At 47.4% G+C, this 13,204-nt stretch overlaps 1 protein-coding gene across 1 annotated transcript in view; it reads left to right on the top strand.

Moving 5' to 3' along the window:
* The first annotated feature begins 568 nt into the window (after positions 1-568).
* The window catches only part of Tdrd6 (tudor domain containing 6), a 14,342-nt gene continuing 1,706 nt past the window's right edge, over positions 569-13,204 (top strand). Inside the window, exons 1-3 of the mRNA XM_023719988.1 lie at positions 569-6,329; positions 7,937-8,061; positions 9,670-9,759. Of these exons, the coding sequence (XP_023575756.1) occupies positions 569-6,329; positions 7,937-8,061; positions 9,670-9,759 (5,976 nt within the window). The remainder of the gene's footprint in view (positions 6,330-7,936; positions 8,062-9,669; positions 9,760-13,204) is intronic.

Raw genomic sequence — 13,204 nt, 5'->3', positions numbered from 1 at the left:
AAGAGAAACTCCCAGGGATGTGTGCAGTTTTGCACATGCGTACATGTAGAGGCAGGGAGAAGTCCTAACCCCTGAGCCCACGGACACTGCAGATCTGAAGACTTCCTGCGGCCAGGCCACATGGTGCTAGCTCAGAACACACTAGGAACACCTTCCTAAGTGGGTGGCCAGGACCCGGACCTGGAGGAGGGAATATTTGCCATGGCCCCGCCCGCCTTACCATCCCCCTGAGGGGATGAAACAGAGCACAAAGGGTCAGCCACTTGCTGGGGGCCACCAGTGCCTGCGTCCTCTGGGGCGCATGCGCCCTGCAGCCCGGCCGTTCACTGCCCAACGCCCAGCGCGAGCCCTTCTAGGCACAAGTATTCGGGGCCCCTCTCAGGCACCGGCTGGAGGGACTTGGCAGCAGCGATTTGGGTTCCCATCCTCATCGTGAAGCCCAGGCAGGTTGTGCCCCGCTCGGACTCCTACGCGCCCCTCGAGGCCCACTCTCTCCGGAGCAGTCGGTCTTACCCGACCCCTGCTCGGTCCAGTGTGGCCCCTGCCGCTGCCCGCTGCGCCCGTCACCATGAACTGGGCTCCAGCGCCTGGGTGCTGGCTGGTGCTGCGGGTGTGCTCGGTGGACTCGCGCCCCGATGCAGTGCCGGCGGTACTGCGGGCGCTGCCTGGGTGCGCCAAGGCGGACAGCGAGGCGCTGACCTGTGTGCTGGCCAGCCTGGTGCCTGCGAGCCGCGGGGCGGGAGAGCCGCCACGCTGGGCCCCGGAAGCCGTGCGCTTCCTGAGCGCCCTACGAGGCTGCGAGCTGCGTGGGCGGGTGGTGGAGGTGCTGTCCTCGCCTCTGCCTCTAGTGCTGCTGGACCTGCCCGCCGTGGCGCAGCGCATGCTGGAGCTGCGCCTGGCGCGCTTCCTGCCGGCCGGCCTCTTCCGCCCTCTGCTGGAGCGCCACCTGCTGCGCCGCGCGCCGGAGCCTCCGGGCCCCAACTACTACTACCCACAACTGCAGTGCGGAGTCACGGAGCCTGTGGTGGTTACGCACGTGTGTCACCCGCTGCGCGTGCACTGCCAGCTCCGCGGGCTGGTGCGGGAGATCCGACAGCTGTCGGAGAGCATGGCGCAGGCCTACGGTTGCGCCACGGGAATGCCTGAGGCTGTCCGGTCGAGGGCCCCCAGCGACAGTGCGGATGACAGCCCCGACGAGAGCCCAGATAAGCCAGGTGCACCCTGCGCCGCCTGCGGGCCGGACGGTCGATGGTATCGTGCGCTGCTGTTGGCCACGCTGCGGGCGCGGCGCTGTGCACAGGTGCTGCTGGTGGACCTGGGGCGCCAGGAGCTCGCGAGCCGCGCCCGCCTGCGCCCCCTGCTGCCCGAGCATTTCCGCATGCCTGTGGTCACCTACCCGTGCGCCCTGCTTGGGCTCTGGGATGGCGGGCGGGGCTGGTCTCGCGCGCAGGTCCGAGAACTGCGGGCTCTACTGCTGGGCCGTGCACTGAGTGCTAAGATCGAGTTCTACTGCGTCTTTGAGCACGTGTACTATGTCACCCTGTATGGCGATGACGGCGTCAACCTCAACCGCGTATTCGGGGAGCAGACGTGCTCCTTAGCCGACCAGTTCTTGCAAAGCTCAGGAGAAGAAGAGGGGCAAGAGGAGGAGGAAGACGATGAGGAGGATGAGGAAGAGGAGCAGGACCCAGGAACGCAGGCGGCGGGCCCAGACTCTGCCCACCCGGGCCTAAGATCCATCAGGCTGAAGCCCAGCACTTTCTACGATGCCCAAGTGGAGTTTGTCACCAGCCCCTCTGAGTTCTGGATCCGCTTGAAGAAGCATAGCGGTGCCTTCAGCAAGCTGCTGAGGAAGATGTGCAGTTTCTACTCCTTGGCCAGCAAGCTGGAGGGCGGTGTCCTGAAACCCAAGCCCCAAGAACTCTGCTGCGTAAAATGGAAAGACAATGGCTATTACCGGGCCATTGTGACCAAACTGGGTGACAAGAGTGTGGAGGTCTTCCTGGCTGACAGGGGCAACACAGAGCAAGTGGACTGGGGGGACCTAAGGATGCTGCTCACCCAGTTCAGGCGGCTGCCCGCGCTGGCCCTGAGGTGCACCCTTGCTGATGTGTGGCCTTTGGGAACAGCCTGGAGCCAGGAGGCCATCTCTTTCTTCAGAAAGACTGTGTTGCACAAAGAGTTGGTCATCCACATCCTTGCCAAGCGGGCACAGCAGTATGTCATAGAGATTCTGGGTGAGTCAAGAGCAGGGGAGGAGAACATTGGGAAGGTTATGACTCAAGCCGGCTATGCCAGATATCAGGAGTTTGAAACCGCAGAAGGCATGGCAGCCTGTGGACACTCCCCAGGGCAAAATCCAGACCATTTCATTGTTGAGAATGAGAAAATACCTTCTACCACAAAGGTAGAAGAACAGATAGTGGAGACAGATAAAACTCTATCTGTTTCCCAAGCTTTGATTGACACAACCATGGTTAAAAAGAGTTCAACTGGAGGAGTTGCACAGGAAAAAGAGAATGCAGCATCTGTTCACTCTTCTCTTATGCCATTGGACTCCTTGACAAGGAAGCCCGGGTCTTCTCCAATAGAACTAGAGGTTGGAAGTATTGCAGAGGTCAAAGTGTCTCATATTGAAAATCCTGGTGATTTCTGGTGTCAGCTGGCCAGGAATGTACACAAAATTAGAGCCCTAATGAGTGACATAGAGGACCATTGCAAAGCCTCAGCAGCCCCTTACCGGGGGGCCTCTCCTGCTTGTTTGGCAAAGCGGGCAGCAAGTGGCGAGTGGTCCAGAGCCCTGGTGATGGCGGCACTGTCTGAGGAGCATGTCAGAGTACACTTTATAGATTATGGAGACACAGATGTGATCCCCATGAAGAACATTTATTCAACTGACGACAGGTTTCTCAAGGTCACACCTTTGGCTTTCAGGTGCAGTCTTTATAATTTAATTCAACCAACTGGTGAAAGTCCCTTTGTTTGGGATGAAAAGGCAACCCAGGCCTTCAGTGATTTTGTGCATAATGCGCAGCAGAACTGTCTAGAATTCAAATGCACGATATTTGCCGTGCTCTCGGTACATAAGGAACAGTTTCGTGTTGTGGATTTACTGACTCCTTTTCAGAGCGCATGCCACACGTTGGTAGAAAAGAGACTGGCCAGACCAGTAAACCTTCAGAAGTCACTGGAGGCTTCTGTCCAGCTGCACTCCTACTACTATTCTGCACATGACATGAAAATAGGAAGTGAGGAATCAGTGTGCGTAACGCACGTTGATGACCCTCTGACATTTTATTGCCAGCTGGCAAAAAATGGGGATATGTTAAAACATTTGTCATGTCACATAACTGAATTAATTAAAGTTTTGCCCAATGCACAAACATCACCCTGGACCCCTGGAAGTTTGTGCCTTGCCAGGTATACAGATGGCAACTGGTACCGGGGACTAGTTATTGAACAAGAGCCAACTAAAGTTTTCTTTGTTGACTTTGGGAATGTTTATGTGACCAGTAATAATCTGCTTCCAATACCTCATGATGCGTATGAGGTTTTGCTTTTGCCCATGCAAGCTGTGAAGTGTTCATTATCTGATATTCCCAATCAAATACCAGAGGAAATTACAACATGGTTTCAGGAGACTATTTTCGATAAGTCAGTGAAGGCGTTGGTCGTAGCAAAAGATCCAGGTGGAAAACTGATTATAGAGCTGTATGATGACTGTGTTCAAATCAATGCTATTATTAATGAGAAGTGTGGGCTACTTGGTTACAAAACCACAACAAGGGACAAAGAGAAAGAAAGTGGAACCCTCAGCTCCACAAGTGAAACTCTCAAAGAAAATAATGAAAATGTGAAGTTTTCACCCATGGAGTATTTAAGTAAATCAGCAGAGAACCAGTTATGCTCTTCAGAGACTTTGGGAGACTCATTCAAGCCTCCAATTAGCTCATCATGGGACAAACTCGGACACTTACAAAATTCAACAAAGACCACCTGTGTCGCTCACCCTCAGTGTTCTGTGGGGAACACTAATAATCAAGGGTTGCTACTTACAGGAGAAAAGAAAGAGGACGTTTTTGATGACCCACCTTTAAAAGCCACAAAACAGGATGCCACCCTTCCAGAGAAGACAGTGGAGTCCCATAACAAAGATCTGCCTCGGAAATTCCATGAGTTCCCACAGAAGATGATAATGCCGGGCTTTAAGACAAATGTGTATATTTCACATATCAATGACCTTTCTGACTTTTATGTCCAGCTGATAGAAGATGAAGCAGAAATCAATCTGCTTTCAGAGAGATTAAATGATGTGAAGACAGGACCCGAGCGTTACACAGGTCCTTTGCAAAAAGGAGATGTAATATGCGCTGTCTTCTCAGAAGACAGTTTGTGGTATCGAGCTGTGGTCAGGGAGCAACAGCCCGACCACCTTCTCTCTGTGCAGTTTATTGATTATGGCAATGTTTCTGTGGTCCACACGGACAACATCGGTAGGCTCGATCCTGTGAATGTGCTACTACCATGTCTATGCATTCATTGTTCTCTAAGGGGACTTTGGATTCCTGACATTGCCAAGTGCAAGGAAGTGACGCATTACTTCTCTCAAAGGACGGATGAGGTGCAAATAAGATGTGAATTTGTTAAATTTCAAGAGAAATGGGAAGTTATCCTTGCCGACGAACGTGGGATCATAGCAGAAGATATGATGAGCAGATACACTTATAGAAGAGAACCTCAAATATGTCTTCCTACCCAAACAATGAAAGGTGACACTGCCAAGTCTGCTAATAAATCAGGTCTTGACACTACAGTGTTGCTTAACTGGCATAATCCTCAAATGAAGACAGTGAAAGCTTATGCTGTGGTGGTAGATGGGCCTGAGTACTTCTGGTGTCAGTTTGCTGATACTGAGAAACTTCGATATTTAGAAATTGGAGTACAAGCTGCTGCAAAGCAGACAAGAGATTGGAGGGACAGTGTCCGAAGTCCTCGCATTGGAGATCCTTGTATGGTGAAATATAGAGAAGATGGACATTACTATAGAGCACTCATCATTGATATTCGTAAAGATCATCTTTTGTCTGTCAGGCTTATAGACTTTGGAAATGTTGAAGACTGTATGGACCCCAAAACAGTCTTGAATATTCCCCCTGAGTTCTTATCCATTCCCATGCAGGCCTTTCCATGCTGTCTTTCTGGATTTAATGTTTCAGAAGGTGTCTGTCCTCAACAGGGAAATGATTATTTTTATGAACTAGTAACAGAAGACGTGTTGGACATAGCCATATTAGAAATCAAGAGGGATGTTTGTGATGTCCCTTTAGCAATTGTTGAATTGAGAAGCAAAGGTGAAAGTATTAATGAGAAAATGAAGAAATATTCTAAAGTTAACATTGCCAAGAGCTTCCTGCCTCATGAGAAAGATGGGCCAGAGATCAAGGGAGCCCTTAGGTGCTCCCATCCTGATGTTGGATTTAAGAAACCAATCAATATAGTAGGCCAAGATAAATCCTTGTCTGTGGAACCACAAGCGGATGAGCTTTCTGAAAGGACTACAAAGGGTTTAAACACTGAAACCAAACCAAGTAGATTCTGTGGAGCTGAGAAAGTTTTTAAGGCCTTTGAAAAACCTTGTGAAGGGGGATCTGCTTCTATCCTAGGGATCCCAAAAGAGTGCTACTTGGGTAACCGGGCAGTATTTGATGATGAATTCCTAATTACAGAATTTAACACATTATTGCCACGTGCCAGTGAAACCATGGAAATCTTAGAACTGAATTCCTTTGAGGTTCCACGTTCCCCTGATGAAGACTTGAAAGAATTCTTGGAACTAGAATCCCTTCAGTTACAACCATCTCCCATCAGGGATGAAGACAAAGAGGATTTAAGCCTGGAGCCACTGATCACACCACTCTTAGGAGGCTGTGGCCCCCAAGCTACCCCAGAGCCATTTCCAGTCCAGCTTCTCCACGGCTGTGGGTCTGAGACACAGTCAGAAATGGAACTTCCCAAAGCCTCACTGTCTCCTGAGGATGTCGTGGGTTCCCCATCTGCGCCAGTTGCTGAGAAAGCCCACGAGCCTGAGTATCTAGAGGGTACAAGAGAGGCAGGTAGTGGGGATCCTGTGGATGAGCAGCTCAGGGTTCCAGTGCTTGTCCACAAGGAGAGCCATGACCCCACGATGCATACAGAAATGAGTCTTTTTGAAGTGCAACTTCCAGAATATAGAAACATGGATGCCATTTCATCCTTGGTACCTTCACTCCTGGAAGAAGAATACAGAGATGGAAAGAAACAAAGTCATGCTTCACCAGATAGTGGCTTAGGTATGTGAGTTCGTTTTCTTGTACTTTTAAGTTTAGTTTAGTGTCTTCCAGAAATTCTTTTTTTTTTTTTTAATTTTAAGGGAAATGGAGTAATTATTATACAAATTTCTCAAATAAGTTTTTTATGAAGAAAGATTAATTGCAAAGAGGCGAATCATATTAGATTTTAAAGGGGGATCTTATGTACTTATTTGGTTAGTTAATTATGGGATCTTGCTAAGTTGCCCAGGCTGCCTTCAAACTTTCAATCCTCCTGTCTCAACCTCCTGTGTAGCGCATATTACAGAATTGCACCACCATACCTGCTTGCAATGAAGGGCGTGGAAAAATTAGTTGTGAAATTAATGTAAATTAAGATAATACCAGATAAAGTACTGAAATATGAACCTTGTATTCAAAAATAAAATGCTTAAAAATCAAAGTCTTCAAAGGGCAAACACTTTTGGTACTAAAAAAAAAAGACAAACACATTTGAAGTAATTAAAAGTGTAAGGACTTAAGCCTTAACAATGAGGTCATGGGACTAGGGAGATAGCTCAGTGATCTAAGTGCCTGCCTGGCAAGAACAAGGACCCAGGTTCAATGCCCAGTACTGCATGGAGACAGGAGGGTCATTATGAGTCTGAGCTACATGGTGAGACCCTGTACCAATTAATTAAAAAAGAAAAACAAGGTCATATATGGGTTGGTGAATTACTTTTGCGACAGGGATCCTTTTAGCTTTTCAGACTTCCTTCATCATGCTTTTATTTTGTAGTTTGTTTCTAAACTCTTTCATTAAAAAAAAAAATATTCAGGGAGCCCATATTAAGCAGCACAAGATAACAGAAGTGCAGCTTGAAGAGCATTTGTCATGCCAACCTTCTGATAAATTATTCGTTCTTTGCTGCTTGCAAAGATTTAGAAGTTAACTAAGTAGCTAAGTTTTAGGTTTTTAAATGTTATACTTTTTAAATGTCCATCTTTATAGCGTTAAACTTGAATGATTATACGCAACAGAGAGGAAATGAGGGCATAATGAGAATGAAAGTCCTCCTCTGAGTGTGGAGAAGTGACTGCTGTCTGCACACGGCGCTGGCTTCCTGCAGGCATTTCCTTTCTTGGTGTACATTTCTCTGCATACAGCTTAAGAGCTAAATGCGGAGCGTAAGATGCAGAGCACTTGAACTGTGTAGTATACCAGACAACGGGTGCATTGTCATTTCTGTAACTATTACCTTGCAATAACTCTTTCTTCCTCATTGTCACAGCCGCGTCATAGCAAGTACTGGTTTTGTGACACCAGTAGCCACCGGCTCACAACCTGCTGCTTGCTGTAGGAATGGCCTTCATGACTATCGACAGCATCATTGCTAACAAAAGCTCCAAACTTTAGTAGTAACTTTCATTGTGTAGGCTGCATCTATGTAAAGAAAAGGAAAGGAGCAGAAAGGGAGGGAACACTGGAAAGATTTAAAGAGGACAAGAAAGGCTGTGAACACATTACTACAATATAGTAGTAAATGATATTGATTACATATCAATAATAGCTACAGACTAGGAAAGTACTTTATCATACGAAGGGATTGAGAGACATACATCGAATCTTTCTCTACTCCATTTGGCAGCTCAACTTCAGAGCACTTACTCTCTGAAAGGATTTACTGTTGGATCCAAATGCGTGGTGTGGTCGAGTCTAAGAAACACGTGGTCTAAATGTGAGATTTTGGAAATAACTGAAGAAGGCACAAAGGTAAGTGAAATTCAGATGTGTTATCTCAAAGTGTACTTGCAGACTTAAGGAATTTTAATGACTTTTGCCAGGCTACAGAATGCAATCGGGCCGGCCAGACAGCTCATCGGATTAAAGCACCTGCCTAGACAGGCTCTGGGACCAGGGTTTGATCCCAGGCATGCTGTGCCGGTTCTGCCCCCTGGGGCGCACTGAGACAGGGATTGAGACTGGGCGTGGTGGCACACACCTATAATCCCAGCACTTAGAAGGCTGAAAACAGGAGGAGCACTAGGAATCTAATCTGTGCAATGAGACCCTGTACTAAATACATTTTTTTAAAAAATGTAATTAGAGGGTATCTACCTGTTTGTTCTCCCTGGTAATTAGATATAGTGCAAAACCCTTATTAAACATTCATATTGGAGAATCCCTAGCAAGCAGTGACCCTAGGTTCTGACTGACCCTAACCCTGTAGTCACCTGCTAGCACACTTTGTCCTCATTTGGAGCAGTTTATACCTAAGGTCTCTACCTCGGTGGGGCCTCTCCTTTTGTGGCTATGTTACTGGATTAGCCTTCCACTTGACTTACTTATACTGGATGATCTTCAATGGATCATCCATGCCACTAGTGTGAAGCTGGCCAAGTGCAAGTCTGACCATATCATTCCTTAGTAAAACTTTTTAGAGACTTCCAGCTCCTTGTGTTTTTCCTGTAGTCTGAAAAGCACCTGTTCCAGAACCAGGTAAGTTTTTTAATTGTAGATATCCGAGTCTTGGTCTGGCCTGCTGATTCAGGATTTCTGGGGACCTGGTTCCAGAATGTGCATTCATATGCCATTAAAATTGGAGAACCACTGGCCAAGATGAAAGGCAGGCTCATTAACATGGCATAAAGATCCCAGTCCCAGAGGGCTGAGTATCCTAACTCTTACTTCTTTATATTTTATACTTTGCATTAGATAGACACCCTACTGCTTGACGTCTGTGCATAACCATTCTGTTTGCTGCTTTGTGCATTTGGTAGCATAACAGTTACATTTGCCTGTATTGCATCCCAAAATTCCCCCAATAGTTAATTCCCACTTATAAGGATTTGCTGTAGCTTTTTTTTTTTTTTTTTGGTGGAACCGGGGATTGAACTCAGGTCCTTGAGTTTGCCAGTCAAGCGCTTATCCTACTGAGCCATCTCCCTGGCCCAGCCATTGTCTCTTTCAGGAAGAAGTCACTGATATCATTTCCTAAACTTCACTATATCTTCAAACACTCCCCACCCATCAGAGAGCTTTATATTCGTATCCTATCATTGTATATAAGTGTATTGAAGCAGGTCGCTGAGGTATCTGTGCATCCTACACTGTATTGTGTCTATCTGTTCATCGGTCTTTGCTCCACAAAATTTTGAGTGATACTGGCTTAAATTTCATTCCTCTTTGATCTCCAGGCATAGATACTCAATGTATACTTTCCGAACTAAAGTAGCATTGAGTTGGGAGTTTAATATTGAAGTTTAATACAACACAATCATTCTCTGTGCCTTATAAGGTGTTTTCTTTTAAGGCTTGCTGTGATACATAAATCAGTTAGTTTCAGGAGCTGTCCAAGTTTTATTCCATTTTCCATTGTAGGTTCTGAACCTTTTGAATGGCATGGAGGAGTTGGTGAACCCGGAGGATGTCTGGAATGGCATTCCTAAATCAGAGAAGAATCCATCCAAGGTATGGAATTATTACAGAACACTGTAACAAATTGTTTCCAACACTCTTGTGTTAGAAACAATGATGCAAAACCACTACAGCAGTAACAGTTAAAAACAACCTCAATAAAATCAGCATTTCTGGCCAAGTATCTAACAAACTAAGTCGGGCAAAGGAGTCATTACTGTTTCACTCCTTGTTTTTCACTTTGAGGTTAAAGAATGAAAATTATTTGGTGTTCTTGACTCATAAAATATGTTGGATGTGCACAATTTGGGAAACGGGGCAGAATCAAAAATGAGAAGGTGGCAGTCACCTCTGCTAGGCCTGTCCAGAGACAGACAGGCCAGTCAGCTTGGTTTTCTTTCATAATTTCCCTGTATATAGAAGTATTTCATCTAACAATTATGGACACAATTGGTAAGGCAGTCTATGTTGTTTTAACTTTTTTTTTTTTCTGTATTTAAGACAGGGTCTACAGGGCCTTCAGGGCCTCACTGTGTAGATCTGACTCGTAGTAATTCTCTTGTTTTCAGCTTCCCCAGTGCTGGTATGACACGCGTGCACCACCACGCCTAGTCTCAATCGCCATCTCAGCACACCCCATGGGCGGGGCCAGCACAGCACACTGGGGATCAAACCCCAGCCGCTGTGCTCTGCCTAAGCAGGTGCTTTAGTCCACTGAGTTATCAGGCCAGCCCTCTATATCATTTTATATTCTGTTCTTCACCTAGGCAATGAGATGGGCATTTTCCTTTGTCATTACGATTTTTCTGGATGCTTAAGTTTATCCTGTTGAAGTTCTTACTTCAACAATCCTTGTCTTTATCTTAGTCTCTTTCCTCATTCCTGGGACAAAATACTCAACACCTGAGAAAAGGTAAAAGAAAAGAAAAGACTCAACACCTGCAGTTCAAAGGCATGGTTGATTTTGGCTCGTGTGTTTCATCCACAGTTGGCCGGCTTCAAGAAAGGATGGCTTGGAGGAAGGGCCTGGGTGGAGGAGAAGCCACTCATATCATTGCACCCAGGAAGCAGAAAGAAAAGGAATCCCCAGAGGAGATAAACCTTGGCAGCTGTACCCTAGGGACCCGCTTCTTCCAGCCAAACCCCACCTCCTAAGAGCCGCAGCACCCTGTCATCCAGTCACCTTTCAGAAGGCTTGTGTATGAGTGCTTGCGGCTCTGGGAGAGAGGAGGCATGTGGAGAGTAAGCACCCCAGGTCCAGGACCTCAGGAGTTGTGACAATTGCTTGTCTTTCCCTAAGGAGATGCTCGGCATTCCCTGGTTCTTTGTGTGGGAGGCAATTTTGGGTTATAAGCTGAATGAACTGAATCTTGGGTATAAGTAAGACTTGGGTCCTGCTCCAGGCTGGTGCAGAAGGTAGAAGCTCGTCTCTCCACAGGCCACGGACCCCATTCTGTTGCAGCACAAGCTCTGTCCCTTTCTGGTTGAGGGTTCCCAGGTCGGGTCACCTTCCAGCCACATGGGGCTTAGTCTGGGGCCCAGACCATACTTTCTGGAGTCATCAGGAGTCAAAGCATTGGTGGCTTAATTCTGCTCTTCCTAGCATGGCTACCGTGGCCTAGACACACGTGGCTTCCTGGAGAGGAAGAGGCTGACAGTCAGCGTGCTCCTTCCTTCCTGAGCTTTTTCCACACATTCTGGCTCCCAGGCTTCCCTTTTACCTACACCCAAAGGCCCCTTCTTCGGTCCCCTGCCCCTGATCAGCGAGCAGGTACATAACTGTGTGCCTTGTCACTTTTTGCTCTGCGGATGCGCACTTCTGTGTCACTGAGCCTGCGTCTGGGGCTAAGCAGATGAGTAAAAAGGGAGAAGATAAGAATTATCTCTCTTTCCTGTGCAGACATCAAAAGCTTCACCCACCCTGGTCACACGGGCCAGAGAGATGGAGTCTCCCTTGGCTTTGGGTCCTGTGCTGCCCCAGTTGCCAGCAGGCAGGCCTGAGCTGCCACCCTCGCAGATAGGAGTGGTGGGCAATAAGCTGGCAGTGTAATAAAGGCCGCTCCCACATGTGTTCTATGTTCTAATATGTGGAACCCTTTCTCCTAACTTCTGGCTGGTGATAGGGGAGTTTGTCCGTGTTGCTGTCCATCTACTGAGCGGTTTTGACTGAGCACGTCATCCTGAGATCAAAGCCAGTGGTGGAGGAGCAAGAGGAGAAGGAAGGAAGAAAAGAAGGAAGGGGAAAGAGAGGGAAGGAAGGAGGGAGGGAGGAAAAAAGAAGGGAAGGAAAGAGAAGAAGATGATGGAAGGAAGAGCAGGAGGGGTGTCTCAGTTACTTTTTACTCACTGCTGGGACAAATACCCAACACCTAAAATGAAGGAAGGAAAGATTTATTTAGCTCATAGTTAGTGGAGGTTTCAGTCCATGCTCAGCTGGCTCCAAGGCGGAGGGCAGCAGGTCATGGCAGCAGAAAACAACAAAGAGCTAAGGGAAGGGCAGCAGCTGTGGCTTCTAGCCAGCCTCTCTCCCCTCCTCTTATGTTATAATCAAGCTACCCTGGGGCTGGCGGTGTAGAACTCACACAGTGTCCATGCCCTCCTCTTGCACAGGATGAAGATGTTTACAAACTAAGCATTCTGGCTCTCTGCTGAGTCACTGAATTAAACTTCTAAATGTCTCAAGTTGATACAATGTATCAGCCAGTAGGAAGGAAAAGGAGGAGGGAGAGGAGGGAAGAAGAAGGAGAAAAGGTGGAATGATTCACCCCTAGGGTGAGCCATTATGCAAGTTTTCTCCAGAGCTGTCAAATTGCCTGCTCCTGTTTGCTTTGGGGAAGTCTCAGCCATCACTTTCTGTGTTCTGTCCAGATACAAGCAGTGGGAGAGAAGGGCTCTTTAGTAAGCCGGCTCCACCTCAGCTGCAACCAGAGGCCCTGTGCAGTATCTGATAGCGTTCACGGTCACAGTGCCATGCGCTAAGCCATTTCCTGTAAGAGTTAGATGTGTAGACCCCTTGACAGTGTTCACACTAAAAACCGTAAATCTTGCTTTACCTCATTGTGTTAATTTTGCTTTTGTTCACTTGTGAGAATGACAGCTTGCTACACTGTTATTTACTAAACTTTCTTTTGGGGTTGGCCAAATAGCTCAGTGGATTAAAGCGCCTGCAAGCCAGTTCAGGGGCTGGGAGTTTTATCCCTGGGCCTGCCTTGTCCACCCTGCCCGTGGGGCATGCTGAGATGGCAAATGAGACTGGACATGGTGGTGCATACCTGTAATCTCAGCTCTCGGGAGGCTGTAAACAGGAGGATCACTACGAGTCTGATCTAGTAGCGAGACCCTGAACACCCTGTAGACACTTCCCTGAAATACAAAAATAAACAAATAAAACTTTCTTTTGCATACTGATTGCCTCTATCCACTAATTTTGAAAAATCTATAGCCAAATACAGAGAGAGAGAGAGAGAGAGAGAGAGAGAGAGAGAGAGAGAGAGAACTT

The sequence above is a fragment of the Octodon degus genome, unplaced genomic scaffold (assembly GCF_000260255.1).
Source record: "Octodon degus isolate 3935 unplaced genomic scaffold, OctDeg1.0 scaffold00005, whole genome shotgun sequence".
Taxonomy (NCBI): Eukaryota; Metazoa; Chordata; class Mammalia; order Rodentia; family Octodontidae; genus Octodon; species Octodon degus.
Note: the sequence above shows the minus strand (reverse complement) of the source record. Positions and strands in the feature narration are given on the sequence as shown.